This window comes from Salmo salar, chromosome 10 (assembly GCF_965601325.2).
Source record: "Salmo salar chromosome 10, fSalSal1, whole genome shotgun sequence".
In the NCBI taxonomy this organism is placed as follows: domain Eukaryota; kingdom Metazoa; phylum Chordata; class Actinopteri; order Salmoniformes; family Salmonidae; genus Salmo; species Salmo salar.
The window spans coordinates 22,954,831-22,978,275 of NC_138300.1; the positions used below are offsets into that span (position 1 = coordinate 22,954,831).

The following is a 23,445-nucleotide window of genomic DNA, read 5'->3' on the forward strand; positions in this document are numbered from 1 at the left end:
GTCTACTCTATACTTCCTTGTTTTGTCACAAACTGAAATTAGGCGAACTATTAGAATTTTAGAAACCAGGAATTGGTGGAGAGATTTCTACATTGTGCATCTTTAGCCTACAGTTAAAATATGTATTCAGTAGGGCCTAGATATTAAGGAATCAAACATACAACTCTTGTAGAAAGTACTGCGCTGCAACCAACTTAGCCATTGAAGCCGTGTACCACGTTTTAAAGAACAGGGAAGCAACCTGAACATAGCTTCACTCACCATGGAGTTGATGTTGAGTGGGGATCCTGATGGGTGATTGGTGGAGCTGAGCCCAGGAAAGGACTTCCTCTTTGGGGAGCCACTGACAGGTTGAGCCCCCGTTGAGCTGCGCTTCCTCCTCCCACGCTTGCGTTCCTCCTGAGACCCATGGCCGTGAGAGTTTGTGTGCTGGGAGCCCGGCGAGTGGTGGTGGTTGTTATGGTTACTGTGGCTACCTAGGTGATGCTGGCTCTGTCTGGCTGAGCCGAGGCGGAGGCGAGACGCGGCGCCCCCAGAGGAGGAGGAAGACGACGAAGAGGAAGAAGAGAAGAACATGCGGCGTCTGGACTTGCTGTCCTGGGGCTCCGAGTCAGACTCGCCCTGGCGCTCAGCCCCATCCTCAGGGAGGATTCTGGGGGTGCCGTCAGCATACTGGAGGACCCCTCCGGTGCTGAGGGGGGGGCTGTGGCCTTGTGTTGGTCCCATTGGAGGGGCACCGTGAGGGGGAGGGGAGGGGGCAGACCCGTCCTGGTCCTCAGAGTGAGAGCCTCCGTTCATCAGCCCTAAGCTAGAGGAGTACCCTGAAGAAGGACAGAGGGGGTTGGACACTGGTCAGTCATGACATGTCTCAACACATGCAGGATTCAATGGATGAGATCAATACGGTAAACAAGGTAAGAGTGTATTTGGGACTGCTTACCGTTGGTCTGGCCTGTCTGGAACACAGGACTCGGTGTGCTCCTCTACAAAAACAAACACGGAGCGCTTGAATCAACACAGTGGTGACCTTACTACCCAGTCGGAAATCTACCTGTAGCCCTGCCATTCTCTAAGCCAGTGGTTCCCAAAGTCAGTCGGCCTTTCAACTTACTCTGGAAAGTTGTAATCGTAGAATGCACAAGGTGCAACTTCAAAATTGGATAGTGAATCAACAGTTTTCCTCGTGTCATGTCAGTCATTGCAGACCTTCGTGAGCTACAGTATTTATAACTTGTCAGAAATATCCAGATCAACTGTCCAGAGTGAAAAAGTTTGGGAACCACTGCTCTAAGCCAGAGTTCTAGGAGCCATATGTACCCACCAGTCTCTCTGCTCGGCTGGGCAGCACCACACTGGCCAGGGGGATGCTAACGGGGAGTTTGCTGGGGTGCACTGTGCTGAGGGGGATACTGATGGGCAGGCTGGTGATGGCGTCACCCTGACCCCCTGCTGGACTCTTCTCCTTACCCCCCTGGACATCACACATACACAGACACACACGGGAGGACCAGTCAGTCAGACTGAGTACATACTGTGTGTGAGTCAACAGGGTAGGCTGTGTGTCAGTGTGTGGACAGAGAGGACAGATAGTTACCCTCTCAGCACTCCTGGGTGTGTTGTTCTGCTGACTGTCTGATGAGTTGGGAGACAGGCAGCTCAGTTTAGCATCTAGTGGAGAGGTGATGGCGCCCATATCCCCCCTGCAGGAGTAGAAAAATAGTCAGGAAAACTGTCCTCAACAAACATGGAACACATCTCCATGTTTTCAGGACAATCTACTATGTCGGTCTGATAACTAACCTGAGACTAGAGTCCTGCATCGGGTCGGATACCCACGGTTCCTCGCGGTTGATCCGCAAAAAAAAATAAAAATCAGCTGGCGGGTGGAATGAAAACATTCTTTCAACCAGCGGGTCGGCTCGCGGTTCAGAACAATTATACTGCGTTTAACGTTTTAAATCAAGAGAATATATTTTTGGAGCTTATTCTGTTAAATTGTGTCTTGTGAATTCAATTAGGCTATGTGAGTGGTGAGGCAGACATAGCCTAGGCTACCAGCCACGCAGCGAGAGAGTGGAGCAGGAACTGTCCATTTCTTGTGAGGTGCTGAAACGTTCCTAATTTGTCCACGTGCTTATGTTCCCTTTTTCCACACAACGATACATTGGCAAGTTTATTTTCCCGGACTCCTAGCTCACAGGAAAATGGTTAACATAACAGGAGAAATAAAAAGAAAGGTTATGATGAATACACCATTGTGGAAACAGGTGCTGCACGAGTGAAATCCTCGGTTTTGGAAGGCTTTTGGAGTCATTGTGGACAAGGAGGACAACAACCCAGTAGATGGATGCACAGCCTGTAAAAGTGCAAGCAGGTGTTTGTTAACAATAATTCAGTTAATTGTCAGTTAATTATTACATTAATTCAGGCTTCGTGCATTTAGACCATACGCAGGACATTTTACACCTGTGCGGCTGGTAAAGGTTTGAGTAGCCAATAGCCTACTAAATACATGTAGCCTATTTGATTCTGGGAAATGTTCATTTAAGTTTCAATTCAACTACTTGATTATCGAAACAATATTGAACGTAAAGGTATTGTTTTGTTGTGTCGGCTATAGACTTACATTAGATAAGGAATAAGGAGGTTACTTAGAAAGCTCTTTTTCAAAGTGATTTGAGTTGTTCAACGTGCCGCATTGCATTGTGCATGGTTTCCTTTTATAAACATTTTAATAGACACAAATGAATTCATGCAGGGAATGGGAATAGTCTACAACTCTGTTAGTTGTAGATGTTATTTTGGCGGGTCACGGATTGCTTCTCGGAACAATTCTACGCGGATGGGTCAGTTTGCGGAGAAAAATCTGTCCTGATGTCGGATATCGGGTGAGGCTCCGAATTGATGTGGCCAGCGCGGGGCGGGTGCGGCTCCAAAAAACGGACCCGTGCAGGACTCTACCTGAGACCAGTGAAGCCCAAGCCTCTGAAGTGTGCAGTACTAGAGTCCTGGTTCAGGTGTCTGCGCAGGGCGATCTTGGCTGGGGAGAAGCGGGTGTAGTCAGGGAGGGGGTGACCCAGCTGCCTGTGCCGGGCGTCCGGGGTGGGGGGCACGATCTCGTGGTCAGGCAAGATGGGCAGGTAGCGGGAGAGGAGCTCTCCCTTGGTGCCCCTCCTGTCGAAGCAGGGCGAGGCGGTGCCGTTGATGGACAGCTCGGGGCTGAGGCCGGCCACGACCAGGCTCAGTTTGGGGGTGTCGTGGTCCAGGGTAGGGCGAGGGAGGCCCTTGCGGTAGGGGGAACCCTCACAGGGACTGTAGGACTTGAGCTGGAGCAGCTCCTGTTGCCTCTGACTCTTCTCCAGCTCCACGATGCTGATCTGAGAACCAACACAAGGGGGAGCCATTACACCAAGGTAAGAAATAGGAACATCACTTTGCTAACAAAAACTATACTCCACAACAGTAGATGACCGATTCCTCCACTATTCCTAAGTTTGTCGGTAGAGACAGGTGGAAGAGAGAAAGGTGCACAGAGGTGTGTACCTGTAGCTCGAGACAGTGCCGCTGTTTTTCGGAGATCTGTCTGCGTAGGGCCTGCTTCTCCTTCAGCAGGCTCTCAAGACACAGAGAGCTCCAGTCCAGCTTTAGCTCTTCACACCGAGACTTCAACTGAAACAGAGCGTTATAGTTAGTGAGTTACAAGTCTCTGGCTATATGTCTGACAGAATGCCCAACACGCAGATCAACCCCAACGTGAAAAGGGCCAGAGAGATGGCACCCAGGAGTAGCGAGGTTGTCTCACCAGGAGCAGGCTGTGGTCCCTCAGCTCGATCATGTCTCTCTCCAGCTGCTTGGTCTGCTCCTTCAGCTGATGGTTGTGGGCTGAGATCTCCTTCTGGGCCTGCAGCAGGTCCTCCACAGTTAGGGCCTTCACTCCCAGCTGAGGGGAACACAGAGACAGGGTAAGACATTTGGCGATCGAGTACTCTCCCAACATTGGCTTCTCATTACCAGCTGGTTTCATTAGACATTCACCACATTATCTGCCTACCTCATCCAGTTTGGTGTGGAAGAGGCCTTTGATCTTCTCTTTGTGGGTCTGACACACAGTCTGCAGCTGCTCCGCCTGCCCAGAGAGCTCTCTGTGTTTTAGCTGCAGAGGTGGGGGAGCGATGGAGGAAGAGGGAAGGAGGAACACAAGAGAAAAGGGAAAGGTTTAGAGGTTGAGACTAAATCAGAGGCAACATTCCCAGGGGGTTAGTCTCCTTCAACATGAGTGATAAAGGGAGGGTTGAGAGTTGAAGTATGAGCCTGAGGGAGTGAATCTGAATGCAGTAATTTATGATATCATCTATTACTCTTTAACGAGGTGGCGATACTGTTGTCACATGGATTACTCACATTTACAAGATGGATTGAGTGATTTGGACATTCTATTTACCTTCTCCTGCTCCAGGACTTGCTGCAGGTGAATGCGGTACTGAGGTGTCTTCATGTAGGTCATGAACTGGAGGTACTGGACTTTAATGTTGTCTGTGGGGGGAGAGACACAGAGAGGACTGGCCTTCAGCTCTGCTGGCTGTGACTAATAGACAGGTCTGTGTGATAAGGAAGGGTGGGGTCAGGGTAGCGGGGCTCACCTAGAAGCTGTTGTAGACCAGGGGGAGTGGGGCCCAGCAGCAGTTGCCCAGACGCATAGTGCTGAACTTTGGGAGGTAGCTGGTAGAAGGGACTTTGAGGTGACCTGTATGCATCTGTAGAAACAACAAGGAAAGTCAACTAAACAAACATGGACCAAAATGAAGAGTTTAAGGCTAAATAAACACAAATGCACAAGGGTATATGGACTCAGCCCTGGGTAGGAGTGTGTGTGTGTGAGAGTGAGCAGGTGGCTCACCCTGGGGGGGTGCTGCAGAGATGGTCTTGGCATGCAGCAGCTCCAGGGCACTCTGGCTCTTCTTGCTCTTGCGTTCGGCTGCGGTCACCGCAGCCTTCTTGGGACGCCCGCGCTTCCGGGCGCTCAGCTTGCGGCCTTTGCTGAGGAGTTTGGCGCGGCGGGGTTTGGGTGACGCCTTCACGACTGCCAATAGCCCCGGTTGCTCATCCTCCCCGCAGGAATCCTGAGACACACACAGGGAGAGGCCAGCGTGAAAACAAACCAAAGATAGAGTGGTGATCTCATCGGGAGAAGAACTGAGCATTGAGACGTGAAAGCCGATAAAGGGATTTACCTTGTGCTCCTTTGCCTTGGTTGGGGTGGTGTTTTTACTGTCTTTACTATTCTTTTCTTGTCGACGCCTAGCTGCTTCTTGCTCCTCCTAAAAACACATAGGAACATCTTAGTGTTGTTTACCATGTGAATAGTTCAGGAGGGCATATAAACTGGGTGCAACTGCAAAGACAAACCAGAAGTGACTAAGATTACACATACTCTGTGGGCAACATAAAATACAGTGACCAAAGGAACAAAATGTAGCTTACCCTGAGTTTAGGATTTTTGAGACTATGAAAATAGTTTTCAAGCTGAAAAAGAAAAGAAAGTATCAAGTAGTGCACACGGACAGAGGCATAGACAGCAGAGGTCACACTCTCCCCTCTCTCTCTTTAGTGCAGTCACCTTGTGTGACACTATCCATAAGCCCTCCAACACGTGCATGTGAGTGTGGGGATACAGAAACAATGCAGCGATGACCTCACCGTTTCCACTGCCTCAAGTGAATGGATACATTCAAAACAGACAATTGTTTCACTTGCGCATTCAAGCACTGAGAACCGTCTCAGTGCCTGAATGAGCAAGTGAAACAACCGGCTAAGTTTTTAAGCAGACTGTTACGAACCGGTATAGACAAGTATCAAAACGAAACATTTTCAAACAGAGAGAATATTCTAGGTTATAGTGGCAAAATATGCCCCCCACAACAGACAGGCAGAAAATGTTAGATTTTCTGCTTGCAGTCAGGCTAACTGTTTGCAAAAAAAGTACTAAGTCTTGTTTTCAGTGTTTCTAAACAAGTCGAAAACACTCATGGTACAACATGTAGTAGGAATGCTGGTTGCTCCATCACCTGTCGCTGTACCACATCTCCTCTGTCCACTGCAGGGCTATACCAGCAGTTGCAGTTGTTTCCTGCAGGGATATGGCCGACTAAACATGTTCTGAGTACTGCTACCGTACGCATTGTCAGAAAATATGACATGGGTTTGTTATTTACCATGGTATTTGATACACATACAGAATAAGGACAGATGAACTGACGGAGACCTTTGAAGCGTGGGCCATTCATTCAGTTCAAGGTTACCCTTCTTTAAATGGAGCAACTGCCATTGCAACATTGTGTGTGGGACAGAGAAGATGTTTTGTGAGTATAAAAGGGGCGAGCAGGACTCACTATGGTGCGGTCTATTGTATGCAGGTAGTAGGAAACTGGCTTCCCTGTCCAGGACACTGAACCCCTCAACGGAGACAGCTCAACGACTCTCATTATTGTGCCAATGTCTATAGGGAGAAACAAAGGAAAATCAACAAAATGTTTTAGTTCATTGAAATACACACTAGGATATGTTGTCCAAGGGCCACCCACCAAAAAAGATCTCAGAAAAGGTGTTGTGTCCCAGGTAGGAAGCGGTAATGCAAAATGTCAACATCATTTGGTAACAGTTTATTTGGACAGTCCATCTGTAGATGCTCTACATCTTCAGACCATCAGGAGCCTCCCGAGTCCCCAACAACTGGATGGTTTGGTTCTCATGGGAAATGGAGCGAGACGTTAACAAAGCCACACGCCATCTTAACTCCTCCATATTTACTGAATTGGTTGAACGGTGCAGAAGAGAACCTCCCCAGACAGTTTCCTTCTTATCGTCAAGACCAGTATGTAGGGGATTTACACAGAACAAAAATATAAAATGCAACAATTTCAACGATTTGACTGAGTTACAGTTCATATAAGGAAATCAGTCAATTGAAATGAATTCGTTAGGCCCTAATCTATGGATTTCACATGACTGGGAATACAGATATGCACCTGTTGGTCACAGATACATAAAAAAAGGTAGATGCGTGGATCAGAAAACCAGTCAGTATCTGGTGTGACCACCATTTGACTCATGCAGCCCGACAGAGTTGATCAAGCTGTTGATTGTGGCCTGTGGAATGTTGTCCAACTCCAATTCAATGGCTGTGAGAAGTTGCTCGATATGGGCGGGAACTGGAACACGCTGTCGTACACGTCGATCCAGAACATCCCAAACATGCTCAATGGGTGACATGTCTGGTCAGTACAGGCCATGGAAGAAGTGGGACATTTAGTACGGATCCTTGCGACATGGGGCCATGCATTATTATGCTGAAACATGAGGTGATGACTGCGGATGTTTGACTGTGGATGTTTGGCATGACAATGGCCTCAGGATCTCTGTGCATTCAAATTTCCATCGATAAAACACTATTTTTTCCGTTGTCCGTAGCTTATGCCTGCCCATACCATAACCCCACCACCACCACTGGGCACTTTGTTCACAACGTTGACATTAGTAAACTGCTCACCCACAAGACACCATACACGCCGTCTGCCATCTGCTCTTCACAATGAAACAGGGATTCATCATGAAGAGCATACTTCTCCAGCATGCCATCGAAGGTGAGCATTTGCCAACTGAAGTCGGTTACGATGCCTAACTGCAGTCAGGTCAAGACCCTGTTGAGGAAGACGAGCACGCAGATGAGCTTCCCTGAGACAGATTCTGACAATTTGTGCAGAAATTCTTTGGTTTTGCAAACCCACAGTTTCATCCGCTGTCCGGGTGGCTGGTCTCAGACGATCCTGCAGGTGAAGAAGCCAGATGTGGAGGTCCTGGGCTGGAGTGGTTACACGTGGTCTGCGGTTGAGGCCGGTTGGACGTACTGCCAAATTCTCAAACGATGTTGGAGGCGGTTTATGGTAGAGATATAAACAGTAAATTATCTGGCAACAGCTGCAGTCAGTACGCCAATTGCACGCTCCCTCAAACCTTGAGATCTGTGGGTTGTGTGACAAAACTGCACATTTTAGAGTGGCCTTTTATTGTCTCCAGCACAAGGTGCACCTGTGTAATAATGATGCTGTTTAAATCAGCCTCACCTGTCAGGTAGGTAGATAATCTTGGCAAATGACAAATGCTCACTAACAAGGATTTTACCAAATTTGTGCACAAAATTTGAGAGAAATAAGCTTTTTATGCATATGAAACACTCTGGGATATTTTATTTCAGCTCATGAAACATGGGACCAACACTTTACATGTTACATTTATATTTTTGTTCAGTATAGTTTAAAGCGTTTCTTTTATGCCTGCTACATTAGGATAGACTATCAGTAACATTTCAACTAACTATGTACTAACCCTAATCCTAACAAGCGGTTGCTTATCAACAGATGGTCATACCAATAACAAACTATCTGTAGAGCATCTATAGAAGGACTATCCTGACTGTCCAAATAATGTGTGACCCATACTTTTGTGTTCAACTTATAAAAGTTGCACATTAATTAAATATTATAAATCAAAAAAGGTTGCATTTTGAAATAATAGTGCATTTTGGGTAAACCTCAACATGATGTTGCCATGTTATATCTTGGATACAATTGTTACACTCATTACTTAAACTTCTGTTGTCCATGCTTGCAGAAGGAAAATGCATGCACCGGACAAATTCCAAAATAATGCAAGATAAGAAGCTGTTGAAACATACTAAATGTATTTTTCTCAGATGCCAGAACATCGCTTTATTTAGTTGTCGAGACCTTGATTGTTTTGAGAGCTGTGCTAGCTAGCAAACGTTGTGCCGTCTTTAGTTTGGCTAGCAGGCAAAAGCAATGATGGCCCTTGTAGGCTACTGCCAAAACGTCTTCTATTAACTGAGAAAACCACTGTACATGGATAAAACATACAAAAGTATGTGGTAATCCCTTCAAATGAGTGGATTCGGCTATTTCATCCACACTTGTTGCCGACAGGCATATAAAATCGAGCTCACAGCCATACAATCACAATAGACAAACATTGGCAGTAGAATGGTCTTACTGAAGAGCTCAGTGACTTTCAACGTGGCACCGTCATAGGATGCCACCTTTCCAACAAGTCAGTTCATCAAATTTCTGCCCTGCTAGAGTTGCCCCGGTCAACTTTAAGTACTGTTATTGTGAAGTGGAAACGTCTAGGAGCAACAAAGGCTCAGCCACAAAGTGGTAGGCCACACAAGCTTACAGAACGGGACCGCAGAGTGCTGAAGCGCGTTAACATCGTCTGTCCTCGGTTGCAACACTCACTACCGAGTTCCAAACTGCCTCTGGAAGCAATGTCAGCACATTAACTGTTCGTTGGGAGCTTCATGAAATAGGTTTCCATGGCCGAGTAGCAGTACACAAGCCTAAGATCACTATGCGCAATGCCAAGCGAGTGGTGTTAAGAAGAGTGGAGGCTGTTATAGCAGCAAAAGGTGGACCAACTCCATATTAATGCCCATGATTGTGGAATGAGATGTTTGACGAGGAGGTGTCCACATACTTTTGGTAATGAAGTGTATTTCCTAATTTCGGGGTTCATCTTGATCAGTAAGGTAACGTCTTATTTGAGCTGGCGAAACGACAGACACCGAACACCGGTGTGCAACAAATGTAACCAAGGTTAAACATAGCAACGTCGGAGCGTTGTGAGGGAAATGACCCAGGATGTGCTATAATTGATGCTAAACATTTCAACTATGATTAAAGAGAAAAAAAATGTATGTGCAACTTTTACTTTTGAATCAGACAGTGTTCATGTTAATAACATTATCTACATAATTCTGTTGACATTTCTGCAGTTCCATTTCCGGGGTCTGCCCAGAACATAAACTTGTTCCATGAAGACTTACCACTCAAGTTTCGACTGTTGATTCTAAAATTTAGAGGTGCAAAAGGTTTTGATGATACAATTTTCGCACCTAAGAGAGAGAAACAAAGATGAACTTTTCATGAAGGCACTTCACAAAAGGTTGTTTGAAATTGACAGATTAAAAGTAAACAATACAAACACTCCTCTATAATGAGTCCCAGATCAAACCATTGATCTGTGTGTGTGTCTGCTATACATTATCAATGGTAGTATAGATCATCCTCTCATATCTGTCTTTTAAAAGACGGGGTCATGTGGAGGAGAGGTCACACAGCTGAGGGGTCAGAGGTCAAGTGTGTGGAGTTGACACAGCTGCCAATAGCTACAGCATGTTACCCTCTCTCTTGTTATCACTAATGAAAGCAGCTGAATCAATAACATATTGAAATGATCCCAGGTTCTTCATTTGCTGTAACAACAATATGGTAGGGTGTCCTTGACACTGGGTAACAAAAGGGCCATTTTCTACCTACCTTCCTTCATGTTAGCAAAGCGCTCCTTCAGCTGGTGATCCACTTCTGGACCAAAGGCAAAGTTGTTCACAAAAATAACACTGCTAGACAAACAGGGAACAGGAGAAAAGGGGGAAGAGGAAGAAAAAGATTTAGAGTTGAAGCTGTGCTGATGTTTCTCTTCATGTTCAGATGTGTGTAAATACACAGTGGTATCATCCAGTGTACATAAGAGGTAATGCACCTTGTGTTGGCGATCCTGTCCTTCCACACTTCAGACAGGAAATCCCCCCTCTCCAGCTTTAAAATAAAATAAAGAAAAACATGAGTTGCACATCGATTACTCAGGTACAATTTCTGAGTGACACACGTCTGTCATAACAACAGAATACCACATACCGTGTAGTCCCCGTGTTTCTTCCCATACCACTTCATCCACCTCTTAAATTCTTTATCCATAGACTGAAAGGCAAACCGCAAACATGAGTCATTCTAAAATCTGTTCCTTCTCCGTTGACTGACAATCATCAAGATAACCAAGACTCTTAAGCTCGATGTGGGAACTTACCTCAGCATAAGTGGCTGGAATGTCTGCCTTCTCCACCCCAAAGTAGTGTTTACAGTTCGTTGCTGCGGCAACCTGCAGCACCACTTGTCCCACCCCTGCAATTACAGATAATTGCGAGTCAAAAATAGCACCAACCTGCTCATTTAGACACATCCCACATCAACACACAGACACCCATTAAGACTGGTTATCTCATTCAGAAGTAAACATTGACGTCGTAAACAAACACAGACCGCTGCCGAGGTCTACAAAGGTGTCATCCTCCATCATCTCCATCTCGTTGATGATCTGGGCCACCAGGTCGAAGGAGGTCTCGCCGTACACCTCGGGGGAGAAGGGCTCATAGTTGTTGAGCTTCTCGGGGTCCGTGACCGAGTGGTTGTACACCTGCTGCAGGATGTGTCTGAGCAGCCCATTGGACGGCCGCTTGTTTAACTTCAGGGGCGGAGTTGTGCCTTTCCACTGTGACACACATACGGGACAAGAGGTTTAGAATGAGTATATTACATAGCTAGGATATAAACACATTGCTGGGCTCAAGTGAGCTAGGTTTTACCCACGGTGACAATACGTCTACAAGAAAGAAGTCTGTTTGAATTCATGTGTGCACAAATAAGCTTTCGACGCAACTCATCTGGAGATATTCCAACTCACCAGCTGGTGGATGCTGTCGATGGCTCTGTTGTATTTGTCACAAAGTCTCTGCATACTCTCAAAGCTGTAACAACAACACACATAGAAATAAAGAAAAAACATCAACATCGTATGACAAGAAACCAACACCCAATGACTTTGTTTGTGCTGATGTTTGTGAGTTTGTCCAGCACCCTGGACACAGGAATGCTAATTGCATATCAGTTTGCCATCCCTCTACAAGACTCCTTCTCATCTCTTTTGAGCTGCTGCCACGGGAAACAAAAATATTCCTAAATTAGCATCGCTGCCATTAATATCTTTATTACCTTCTGGGAATAATTATCCTTAAAATGTAACATAGAGGGGAGGTCCATTTGGTTCATACTCTGGATGTCTAAGTGTTATGTTACCATGGTATTTGACTGCGACTACAGGTGCTCTGTTAGACTGTGCTTCAGAGCAGCATCATAATCCTTGTTCCTTATCGTTTGACCCTCGGCTCACCTTTTGGTGTCGTAGTCGATGAGGACATAGTTCTCCATGGCCAGCTTAAGGTCCGGGATCTCCTCACACACCCACCTGAGAACAATGGTCAACACATGGTGAGTTTACTTTGATCTAGTCTAACTCAGTCAAGAAGTGCAGCCACTCACTGCACCATGCTTTTGAGATTGATAGGAGAAAGGTGGTAGTTACTTACCGAATGGTCTCAATGATTTCATGAGCAGCATCATGGTGTTTGTCCTGGAGACAGAAAGTGAACACAGGAGAAGAGAGATTGAATACTGTCAGTACGATTTGTTTATGCAAAAAGCATTTCTTGACAGCCAATAGAAAGACCGACTTACTACAGTATATAACAGACTGGCAATAACCAAAAGCTAAATACGGATATCCCAAAAATGTACACAAATATGCTAACAGCTACCAACACGAGTTCAGACAGCCGGGTCAGATAAGGCCAGCAGCACTCAATGACTTAATAATCCACACACAGCGCAAACCATAGTAGTTAGTGTGACGCACTCAGTATGACTGCTAGCATAACAATTCAGGAGACACCACTGAGTGTTTCACTGTTATCAAGTTGACATTCTAACTGGATGTGGTTTGGGAGACTGTGAGCAGGATAGCTGGGTTTTGTCAGAGCACTGCTGCAGCATGGGAGGAACTGCAGGATTTCAGTCACACTGGCTGCTGGCATCCTGGGCTGACCCAGTGACCCACTTTCTGTGTCCTGCTCCAGCGCAGGGCCTGGGAGGGGCTCGGAAGGAGGGAAGGAAGGAGGGTGGGAGTGAGGGAAGAAGGTAGAGAGCAACCTCCAGCCAGCCAGGCCCAGCTGCTTTCAGCTGGACTGGTTTTGGCACAGTAGCAGCCTCCAGTTACTAGGCTCAGCCTCCCGCTCAACAGCGCCACAACTCCGCCATGGCACCGCTGCCAATAACACCAGGCCTGAGATTATAGCACCACAGAGGGTATAAAATAAAATCTCCCGCCACAAGGGAAGAAAAGCGTTTCACAAGAGGAGCAAACGCTGCTATGCATAGCCTAGTAATGCAACCATCACAGAATACATGCAGCCAAAACGAGGGTTAACGCGCTAGTCCCAGACTGACGCAGTGTGTGCGTAAGTGTGCGGAGGCGGCGAGAGGGGGGGTGTTCCTGCCGCTCACACAGACTGCACGCAGCAACACCCACTGTGGTGCTAAAAATAAACTCTGGCTGAGAGAAAGAGAGCGTGTGGCACGTGAGATAGGAGCTCTCAGCCAATCCCACACTCTCTCGTCTCCTCCGCTCCTCCTGACCCCCTGCTGTGGGCACAGCGACGGAACTGACGCACCCACCCACTCCCTCCCTCCCTCTCTTTCACGCTCTCTTCACCTCAACATGACACACAGCCGGCCGGGGCAATACGCCTGCTCCACTACGCATTACTAACGGCCAATAAACAAATAACTACCCGTGTGCAACAGTGATATCATGACCACAGAGAAAGATAACGGACTCCATCAAAACCCTTTTCTTCAAAGCGCTGCCTGTCCTAGAACATGGTGACAGGGTTCTATAGCTTCGGACTATGGTCCAGTGACTTATTGTCCTTATCAGTATCCGTTTTCACCCGCATGTTGTTCAGTAGGTGAGGGAGGCAGGTGGAACTGCCTTATACATGCCTGTCTGCTTTATCCTATTCACTGATAACACAGGTCACATGGTTTGTCTAAGGAGTGATTGGCTTGTTACAAAGTTGAACTTCAAACACACTCGAGAGGAACATATGAACACCATTAGCTAGGCTATCGACAACACAAACTAGGCAAGACGACATTGATTCAAATAGTGTCTTGTTTAAAGGCATTGTGGCTTTAGTTAAAGCACCAAGAAGAAGAAAAAATGAACAAAGGCCTCTGCAGCAGAAGAGGTGTAACTTCATATGGAAGCAGTTACGGATGATTTAAATCTGCAGATGGTGACTGGGTGTATGAAAGAAAGAGTATTCAAGCATGTGGTGGTAACAGCTTTGACATGGGGAGACACGCAGGCAGCATATATTACAACTCTGTTGTTGTTCACTGCACAACACAAGAGCCCAGTGTGTGTTGTTTATCTGTGGGTGAATGGGGCGATTTGGGTTGCACTTCGGGAGTCAGAAGTACTGGAATATGTGTGATGTATCTTTTGTGGTGGAGAGCAGTGGGCGGCATTATTAATACAACTTAATCTGAATAGTGACATATTGCACTGTAACATACTCATGGAAATTAAGTAGTCTGCTCAAGCGTTATTACAGTAAGACAGTCCTCTTTCATAGATCAAACCGTGCAAAAATAGCCACAATGAAACATCAAGGGCATGTGATTTGCAGACTCAAGTGTTTTGTAACCCTACTCTTATTTAACGCCCCTTCATGTCCTCAAAGTGCATATTGAGGAAAAGTCTAGGAGGTCCTTATTGAAAACAGCGCTGGGACTCCACACTCACAGATAATGAGCACTGGCTGCCTCGTTACTCAGTGCAGGACATGCCTATGATATTTAAGTCTATATTTATGATATCAAGACACCAACTTCGACAGAATAACTGAGGCACCAGCAGCTCTAAACAGTTTGCAAAATGCCTTTTCCTGAGAAAAGGCCAGTCGTGCAACCGTGCTCTTATCGGTCTCTGGCGTAATGGAGTGAAGTCAGCCGAGTCCAACTGTGGAGGATTGCGTCAGCAGCAGCACTGCCTAGTTCCTGTACTCTGACGTTAAGGAGCATTACCCAGTGTGACACTACAGGCCCCAAACAGACAACACTCCGCCGTGCTGTTCTGAGAAATTCTGTTTCAGGTTATTCATTTCTTTTAGCACAGTCTCACCACAATTTACAATAAAATTAGAAATACACCTGAAACACACTTGAAGCCACCAGAGAAACCACATCCATTTAATCTGCTTCCATTTCTGTTCTCGCTTGTACAATCTGCTAAACTTCAGCATTCAGCTAAAGGATATGTTCAAGGAATGCTGCACATGCAAGGTCTAAACACACTCAAATCTGCCAGCAAATGTGTTGTTGGAGTTGTACTATCTATAACATATGTTAAAATATTACAGCAGCATGTTGTGCATGCAATAACAAAAAAATAACTATATTGATGCAAAATCTAAAGACGCTTGGTAATGGTCCAAGGGCTGGGTGATATGGCCAAAATACCACATCATGGTATAAAAAACATTTTGGCCGGTATGATGGTATTTCACAGTATTTTATGTTTTTGAATAATAAAAGTTGTACATTTGCTTTATGAGTAGTGAGTGACCCTAGGGTGGCAACACATATTCTAAGTGATTTCAATCGGTCTTTCTCCCTTCTGATTGTTTTATACGGTTCAATTCAAATGGTCTTCCCTGTGGCTCAGTTGGTAGAGCATGGTGTGTGCAACGCCAGGGTTGTGGGTTCAATTCCCACGGGGGGCCAGTACAAAAAAACAAATGTGTGAAATGTATGCATTCACTACTGTAAGTCGCTCTGGATAAGAGCATCTGCTAAAATGACTAAAATGTAAACTTCAACCAAAATGTATTTTCAGCATTGTCATACATTTCTGCATTTCCTACACTCATTTGAGATCATTTCCACACTGCTACCTAGGGCTGCACGATATGGGCAAACAATATAGGGCTTATTTTTAAGCAAATGTGGTTTACTTGCTAATTAGAGCAAAAAACTTGGGTGAACTGTTGGAATCATGGAAATAGAATGTTTATTCTAATTCTATAGTTAGAATATAATAGTGGGCATTTTGAATACAGTGTTGTTTGACATGACAATGAATGCCAGGGAGGAGTTATTGTGACAGTGTAGGAACCAAAGTGTTGATAGGTGTTTCCTAGGGGACCCTATAATCTTTGGCTACATTTAATGTTCTCTCTTAGCTACTTCATGTAGCTAACATTCATGCTTAATGTATTCCTCTTTGATTAAAAAGATACTGTTGCACAAAAAAAAATTATACTGATTTTGGTTTACACCATCACTGGTATTAGACTGTATAGCGAATTACGTTTGCTCTAATTACAGTTGACTCAAGTAGCAAAGTAAACTATAAAAATGGAAGTTACATCACATTTAACAAACCAAACATTCAAATAGCATTATAGAAGGTAAAGTAAAAACCCAAACCGGTCCGTGTATCAATACCGGTACATCGTAAAATACGGTATACCGCCCAACCCTACATGGTGCTAACATCATAAAGAACACTCAGCATTGATTCATCGTTTTTAATCAACTGTTTTTAAATCTATCCAGGATCACCAGTCTGCAAAAGCTTTAAAAAACCCATGGAATGCAGTAGACTATTGTCCACATTCAACCTACCCTACAGGTTTATTCAGTGGCATTTGCATCTAACAACCCAAACGTAGCCTAGTCCTCCATATATTCTTCAAGCTATATAGGCTATTTCTGGATCCCAAAAGAGTTGTAATTAGTATTCAGTCTAACACACCCTTCCTGCTGGCTGTTAGTAGTCGCCTCTGCACTAAAACATGTTTGAGTAGACTAAACTTCGTTAGCAATATTGTATTGGATGTTCACGTTTATGTTCGTGACTAGGTTCCAAGTTCAACTCTTTCAGCTAATTCCCTGAATTTGCTGCACTGGTTTCAAAATTGGGATGGATATTTGTGATCAAACAATTTGAGACACACGTGGGAGTGACATGGGATGGTATATCCCTAATTTTCATTGTTTTCTTGTGACCCAGTGAAAAAGCAAAATATATCCATAGTGGGTGCAGACTTTTGCCATCCACAACTTGCCTTTTGAAACACAAATATAAGGAACTACAGTTATGGGAAATTGTGTAGTGTTCCTTCTATGTAGTTGCAAATTATAGCTTGTGATGTGCTCATTCTTCCTATTGGCACAGAAGGTGCTTTGTCTCATGAGTGCAGGAGTGTAATAATTCATCCAAACAAGTTGCAAAACAGTTCAAGCCCAGTCGCCAGCTATCCCCTAGATTCCCAAAGAGTGTGCAACAATCTTTCTATGCAATAACAGGAACAGTAGACGTCATTAAAGGCAGTGACCACCAGGCAGAGCCATTTGCATTTGGATTCCAGCTAGCTGACTAAATTCAACTCCACGTGAAGGAAGTTTCTAATAATCTTTGTGAAATTCAGCTCCGACTACATCTATTTTCCCAAGGTCAATACTTTAAATAAATTATATTATGAAATGCATACCCTGTACCTAAGTTTGTCCTCTGTAGTTGCATGCCTTTGTTAGCTGGAATTCATACTTTTAATAAAACGTTAATCAAATGCAGCCACTAAATGTTTCCTTGTTGAGATTCATTTGGCACATGCACATTCATGCTGAGTTGCCCCCTTAGAGCAACTGCAATGATGAAACAGTAGGTGGTTGTATTTGATTAACATTTTATTAAAAAGTATGATTTCAGCAAACAAACAAAGGCATGTAAATACAGAGGACCAACATAAGTAAAAGGAAATACTTTTAACCTTGTAGTCGGAGCTGAATTCCACAAAGCCTGGTCTCTGTTGGTGGAGTTCATCAGGAACTTCCTTCACCATGGAGTTGAGTTTAGTCAGCTATAGTCCAGCTAGCTACTACAGTGGCTGTCATTTTTCTGCACAATATTTTGCTAAACAAATTCCCTTTTTTTTTGTATAGCTAATGTTACATTGCTAAAAGTTTTTGGCAAAATTAAATGCATACATGAGTTGAATTCCACGTATTGCAAATGAGAGGGGGGATTCCAGTAGTTGAAAAAGTACCCAATTGTCATACTTGAGTAAAAGTAAAGATACCTTAATAGAAAATTACTCAAGTAAACGGGAGTCACCCAGTATAATACTATTTCAGTAAAAGTCTAAAAGTATTTCATTTTAAATATACTTAAGTATCAAAAGTAAATGTAATTTCAAAAATATACTTAAATATCAAAAGTAAAAGCATAAACCATTTCAAATATAAACCATTTCACCACTTCATTAAGTCAGGATTCCTATTTGATTCGGCCATGCCTTCTTGCCCGTCCAACATTTCCTCATCTCCCACCCCTTCTAAAGAGATAATCCCCAATGCTTCTCCCTCTTTTTCCCCTGCCCCGCTACAAAGTTTCTCCCTGCAGGCAGTCACAGAGTCCAAGGTGCTAAAGGAGCTCCTTAAACTTGACCCCCAAAAAACATCTGGGTCAGATGGTTTAGACCCTTTCTTCTTTAAGGTTACTGCCCATATCATCGCCAAGCCTATATCCAACCTTTTTAACCTGTCTCTCCTCTCTGGGGAGGTTCCCATTTCTTGGAAGGCAGCCAAGGTTCATAATTTATTTAAAGGAGGGAGATGAAGCTGATCCTAACTGTTATAGGCCTATTTCTATTTTGCACTGTTTATCAAAAGTGTTGGAAGAACTTGCCAATAATCAACTGACTGGACTTCTTGATGTCTATTGTATTCTCTCTGGTATGCAATCTGGTTTCCGCTCAGGTTATAGATGTATCACTGCAACCTAAAAGGTCCTAAATTATGTCAGCATTGCCCTTGATACTAAGCAATGTTGTGCTGCTATTTTTATTGACTTGGCCAAAGCTTTCGATACGGTAGTCCATTCCATTCTTCTGGGCCGGCTAAGGAGTATTGGTGTCTCTGAGGGATCTGGTTTGCTAACTACCTCTCTCAAAGAGCGCAGTGTATAAAGTCAGAAAATCTGCTGTCTCAGCCACTGCCAGTCCACAAGGGAGTACCCCAAGGCTCAATCCTAGGCCCCATGCTCTTCTCAATTTACATCAACAACATAGCTCAGGCAGATGATAGTCTTCTACTCAGCTGGCCCCTCCTTGGATGTTGTGTTAAACACTCTACAACAAAGCTTTCTTAGTGTCCAACAAGCTTTCTCTACCCGTAACCTTGTTCTGAACACCTCCAAAACAAAGGTCATGTGGTTTGGTAAGAAGAATGCCCCTCTTCCCACAGGTGTGATTACTACTTCTGAGGGTTTAGAGCTTGAGGTAATCACCTCATACAAGTACTTGGGAGTATGGCTAGACAGCACACGGTCCTTCTCTCAGCACATATCAAAGCTGCAGGCTAAAGTTAAATCTAGACTTGTTTTATCTATCATAATCGCTACACTTTCACCCCAGCTGCCAAACTAACCCTGATTCAGATGACCATCCTACCCATGCTAGACAAAATGTATAGATCGGCAGGTAAGGGTGTTCTCGAGCGGCTAGATGTTCTTTACCATTCGGCCATCAGATTTGCCATCAATGCTCCTTATAGGACACATCACAACACTCTATACTCCTCTGTAAACTGGTCATCTTTATACCCGTCGCAAGCCCCACTGGTTGATGCTTATTTATAAAACCCTATTACACGGAACCCAAACTGGCTGCGTGCGTATGCCATCGTGAATACATTTATTTTGACCCCCTACACCAAACGCGATCACGACACGCAGGTTAAAATATCAAAACAAACTCAACCAATTACATTAATTTGGGAACAGGTCAAAAAGCATCAAACATTTATGGCAATTCACCTAGTTAGCTTGCACTTGCTAGCTAATTTGTCCTGGGATATAAACATTGACTTGTTATTTTACCTAAAATGCACAAGGTACTCTACTCCGACAATTAATCCACACATAAAACAGTCAACCAAATTGTTTCTAGTCATCTCTCCTCCTTCCAAGCCTTTTCATCTTTGAACTTATATGGTGATTGGCATCTAAACTTTCATAGTATTACTACAACAACCGGCAACACAGTTTGTCTTTCAACCACCCATGTGGGTATATCCAATGAGGAGATGACACGTGGGTACCTGCTTCTATAAACCAAGGAGGAGATGGGAGAGGCAGGACTTGCAGCGCTATCTGCGTCAGAAATAGAAAGGAGTTCCATTTTAGCCCTTGGCAACGCAGACGCCCGTTGACGCGTCCGAGCAGTGTGGGTGCAATAATTGAATAACATAGATTACAAAATATATTTTGCAACGCTCGCGCACCCGACGTGAGCGGTGTGGTCAGCCTATTAGGCCTCACTCCCCCCCTATCTGAGATATCTACTGCAGCCCTCATCCTCCACATACAACACCCGTTCTGCCAGTCACATTCCGTTAAAGGTCCCCAAAGCACACACATCCCTCCTCTTTTCAGTTCGCTGCAGCTAGCGACTGGAACGAGCTGCAACAAACACTCAAACTGGACAGTTTTATCTCAACCTCTTCATTCAAAGACTCAATCATGGACACTCTTACTGACAGTTGTGGCTGCTTTACGTGATGTATTTTCTCTACCTTCTTGCCCTTTGTGATGTTGTCTGTGCCCAATAATGTTTGTACCATGTTTTGTGTTGCTACCTTGCTGTTTTGTCATGTGGTGTTGCTACCATGCTGTTTTGTCATGTGGTGTTGCTACCATGCTGTTTTGTCATGTGGTGTTGCTACCATGCTGTTTTGTCATGTGGTGTTGCTACCTTGCTGTTTTGTCATGTGGTGTTGCTGCCATGCTGTTTTGTCATGTGGTGTTGCTACCATGCTGTTTTGTCATGTGGTGTTGCTACCATGCTGTTTTGTCATGTGGTGTTGCTACCATGCTGTTTTGTCATGTGTTGCTGCCTTGCTATGTTGTTCCATTAGGTCTCTCTATGTAGTTATGTTGACTCCTGTCGTGATGTGTGTTTTGTCCTATATTTATATATTTTTTTAAATATAAAAAATTATCCCAGCCCCTGTCCCTGCAGGAGGCCTTTTGCCAGGCTGTGATTGTAAATAAGAATGTGTTCTTAACTGACTTGCCTAGTTAAATAAAGATTAAATAAAAATATTCCTTATATTACAGAAACCAGACGGCACGATTTTCTTTTTTTTCTTCTGTAGTTAGGGGCACACTCCAACACTCCAACACTCAGACATAATTTACAAATGAAGCATGTGTTTACTGAGGTCACCAAATCAGAAGCAGTAGGGATGAGCAGGGTTGTTTTCTTGATAAGTGCGTGAATTGGACCATTTTCCTGTCCTGTTCAGCATTTAAGTACTTGAAGTACTTTTGGGTGTCAGGGAAAATGTATCGAGTAAAAAGTACATTATTTTCTTTAGGAACGTAAAGCCAGTGGAGTCAAATTCAAAGTTGTCAAAAATATAAATAGTAAAGTACAGATACCCCAAAAACCACTTAAGTAAAAATACGTTAAAGTACTACTTAAGTACTTTTAACATTACACCACTTGGGGTCTCGCTACAAACATCCCACAGAGTCTGACCCACACGTAAAAAAGATTACTTTCTAGCTAACAAATACATGGCTAGTAGTTAGCAAAGAAACTTACTGGTAACCAACCCATTTTTATGTATGTGCTAGTAAGTAGGTCAGGTGCTAAAGTATGCGAACTAGCTAATGTTTGTTAAATGTTTAACGTTACATGCTCACCACGCCGCTCGTGTTGCGTGTGTGAGCATTGCAAAATAAATATATGCATACATGTTATTCAATCATTGCACCTACACTGCTCGCGAGCATCTGTGTCGCCAGACGCTAAAATAAAACTTGGTTCTATTTGTGACACTGCAAGTCCCGCCTCCTCATTAGTTTTTAGGAGCAGATACCCACATGCCATCTACTCATTCGTTTTTAGGACCACATACCTACATAGGTGATTGAAACAGGAATTGAGGTACACACTCCAGTCATTAGTGGTAAGTTAGTTGCCAACTGCCATATAAAGTCCGAAGAAGAAGCTGCAGCTGCTTGAAGGAGGAGAGATTATTCGAAACGAACTTGGTTTACCCTTTTATCTGTGGGTTAATTGTCAGAGTAGAGGACCATGTCCATTTCAGGTCAAATAACACAATGTTTATATCTCTGGACAAATTCGCTAGCAATAGCAAGCTAGCTAAATTGGCAAATATATTTAATGCTTTTCGACCTATCCCCAAATTAATATAGTTGGTTCAGAGTTCGTTTTGATATTTCAACCTGCGTGTCCTGATCGCTTCTGTGGGTGGACAAAATCAACATGCGCGCGGTCTGGTCAGCATGTCAGACAGAATTACAACGCGAGTCAAATAAAACTGTTAAAGCTAACTTAATGACCTAACGTGGAGTGTCAGCTAGACTTATGAAAACGAGGAACCGATGTAGTTAGCTAAGTGTGCAATGTTTCTCGTGTGATTTGTGAAATCCTCCAATCTAATGATTTGTGTACACTACTACAGTAACGTTAGTTAGTTAGCCTTGGTTTTAGGTTCAGTCTGTAGCCACATTAGGTGCCTATCCCACTTAGTGGATGGATAACGTTATACCGTAATGCAATATCTACTTTCACTCCACGTGCACATTTGTCGCTTCTGGATAGCTCCGAAAATGTATTATGTACACTGTATGCTAACTCAGTGTTGGTACACTGGTGGGCCGTCTGTCTGACCTGCATGGCTTGCCTTGGCTTAGTAAGTAACCTTAGCTAGCAAGCGGATAATTAGCTAGTAGCTACCGTTAGCGAATTAACGTTAGCTAGCAACATTAAATAGATTAATAAATCCAGTACTGACTTGGTTGCCCAAGTTATACGTTAGCTGGCAAATTGTTTGGTCTGATTAAATACTTACGTATACTGGTAACGGCCACGGATAGCCAGCAGCTTCGGCTCCAACCGGCGACTTCAGCTTGAGTTCTAGCTTTTCTCCCATTCTACACTTTCTCCTGCGTTTGCTACGGTGGTAGGCTGGCTATGCTTGCTAGTTTAGTGAGCTAGCTACTACAATGTGATCATTTTGTCAGAAAAAAAATCTTAACACAATAGAAGAAAAAAATCGATTATTGTAATCGTGTGACGTAGTGCACGCCCCTTGTAGTCCGACGTTCAAATATTTCCGTTTGATTTTAATCAATTTATTTCAAAAATAAAATGTTCATGCCGAGCGGCTACTACACCTCGTCCTCGGCCGTACAGCCGCCATCTTGCTCCGCTCGGCGTGAAAAAAGGCAAAGCGGCCTCTACCAAAGTGACGACAACGTCGGGGGGGGGGGGGGGGGGGGACTCAGAGTATGGGAAGTATACGGTTACCGGGAGTGTACAACCGGATTGTTACATTTCGAACGGTGACCATGACGAAAATAACGAGTCATTATCTTCTGTTAGACAGTTTGAATTGGGATTTCCCGGGAGCAATAACGGCCAACTGGCGGGAAATACAATTTTACTTGATTACTCACTGTGACAGTGAATTACGAAAGTCAGGCTTTTGTTGTTATGGAGTAGAGGGGCAGACCTCGAAGTAGTTTGCGTTCCTTATTTCATGTTCAAGAGGTGGTGATGGATCTTGTACAAGAGAGACACTCAATGAGGTGCTATCCCAC

At 44.3% G+C, this 23,445-nt stretch overlaps 1 protein-coding gene across 4 annotated transcripts in view; it reads right to left on the reverse strand.

Moving 5' to 3' along the window:
* The window catches only part of dot1l (DOT1-like histone H3K79 methyltransferase), a 29,825-nt gene extending 6,770 nt beyond the window's left edge, over positions 1-23,055 (reverse strand). For 2 of the 4 annotated variants that reach the window (XM_014216390.3, XM_014216388.2), the window contains exons 1-24: positions 22,695-23,055; positions 12,272-12,315; positions 12,076-12,150; positions 11,590-11,653; positions 11,169-11,397; positions 10,936-11,030; positions 10,767-10,829; positions 10,612-10,667; positions 10,389-10,471; positions 9,896-9,964; positions 6,390-6,496; positions 5,482-5,523; positions 5,232-5,318; positions 4,898-5,120; positions 4,641-4,754; positions 4,442-4,533; positions 4,052-4,153; positions 3,803-3,940; positions 3,544-3,669; positions 2,962-3,377; positions 1,595-1,700; positions 1,322-1,471; positions 941-983; positions 262-821 (exon numbers count right to left, since the gene is read on the reverse strand). In XM_014216390.3, the coding sequence (XP_014071865.1) occupies positions 262-821; positions 941-983; positions 1,322-1,471; positions 1,595-1,700; positions 2,962-3,377; positions 3,544-3,669; positions 3,803-3,940; positions 4,052-4,153; positions 4,442-4,533; positions 4,641-4,754; positions 4,898-5,120; positions 5,232-5,318; positions 5,482-5,523; positions 6,390-6,496; positions 9,896-9,964; positions 10,389-10,471; positions 10,612-10,667; positions 10,767-10,829; positions 10,936-11,030; positions 11,169-11,397; positions 11,590-11,653; positions 12,076-12,150; positions 12,272-12,315; positions 22,695-22,775 (3,165 nt within the window). In that variant the 5' untranslated portion in view covers positions 22,776-23,055. Of the gene's footprint in view, positions 1-261; positions 822-940; positions 984-1,321; positions 1,472-1,594; positions 1,701-2,961; positions 3,378-3,543; positions 3,670-3,802; positions 3,941-4,051; positions 4,154-4,441; positions 4,534-4,640; positions 4,755-4,897; positions 5,121-5,231; positions 5,319-5,481; positions 5,524-6,389; positions 6,497-7,546; positions 7,698-7,784; positions 7,994-9,895; positions 9,965-10,388; positions 10,472-10,611; positions 10,668-10,766; positions 10,830-10,935; positions 11,031-11,168; positions 11,398-11,589; positions 11,654-12,075; positions 12,151-12,271; positions 12,316-22,694 lie in introns of those variants that run through there. The other 2 variants (XM_014216389.2, XM_014216392.3) reach the window with 2 other exon arrangements.
* Between the last annotated feature and the right edge of the window lie 390 nt (positions 23,056-23,445).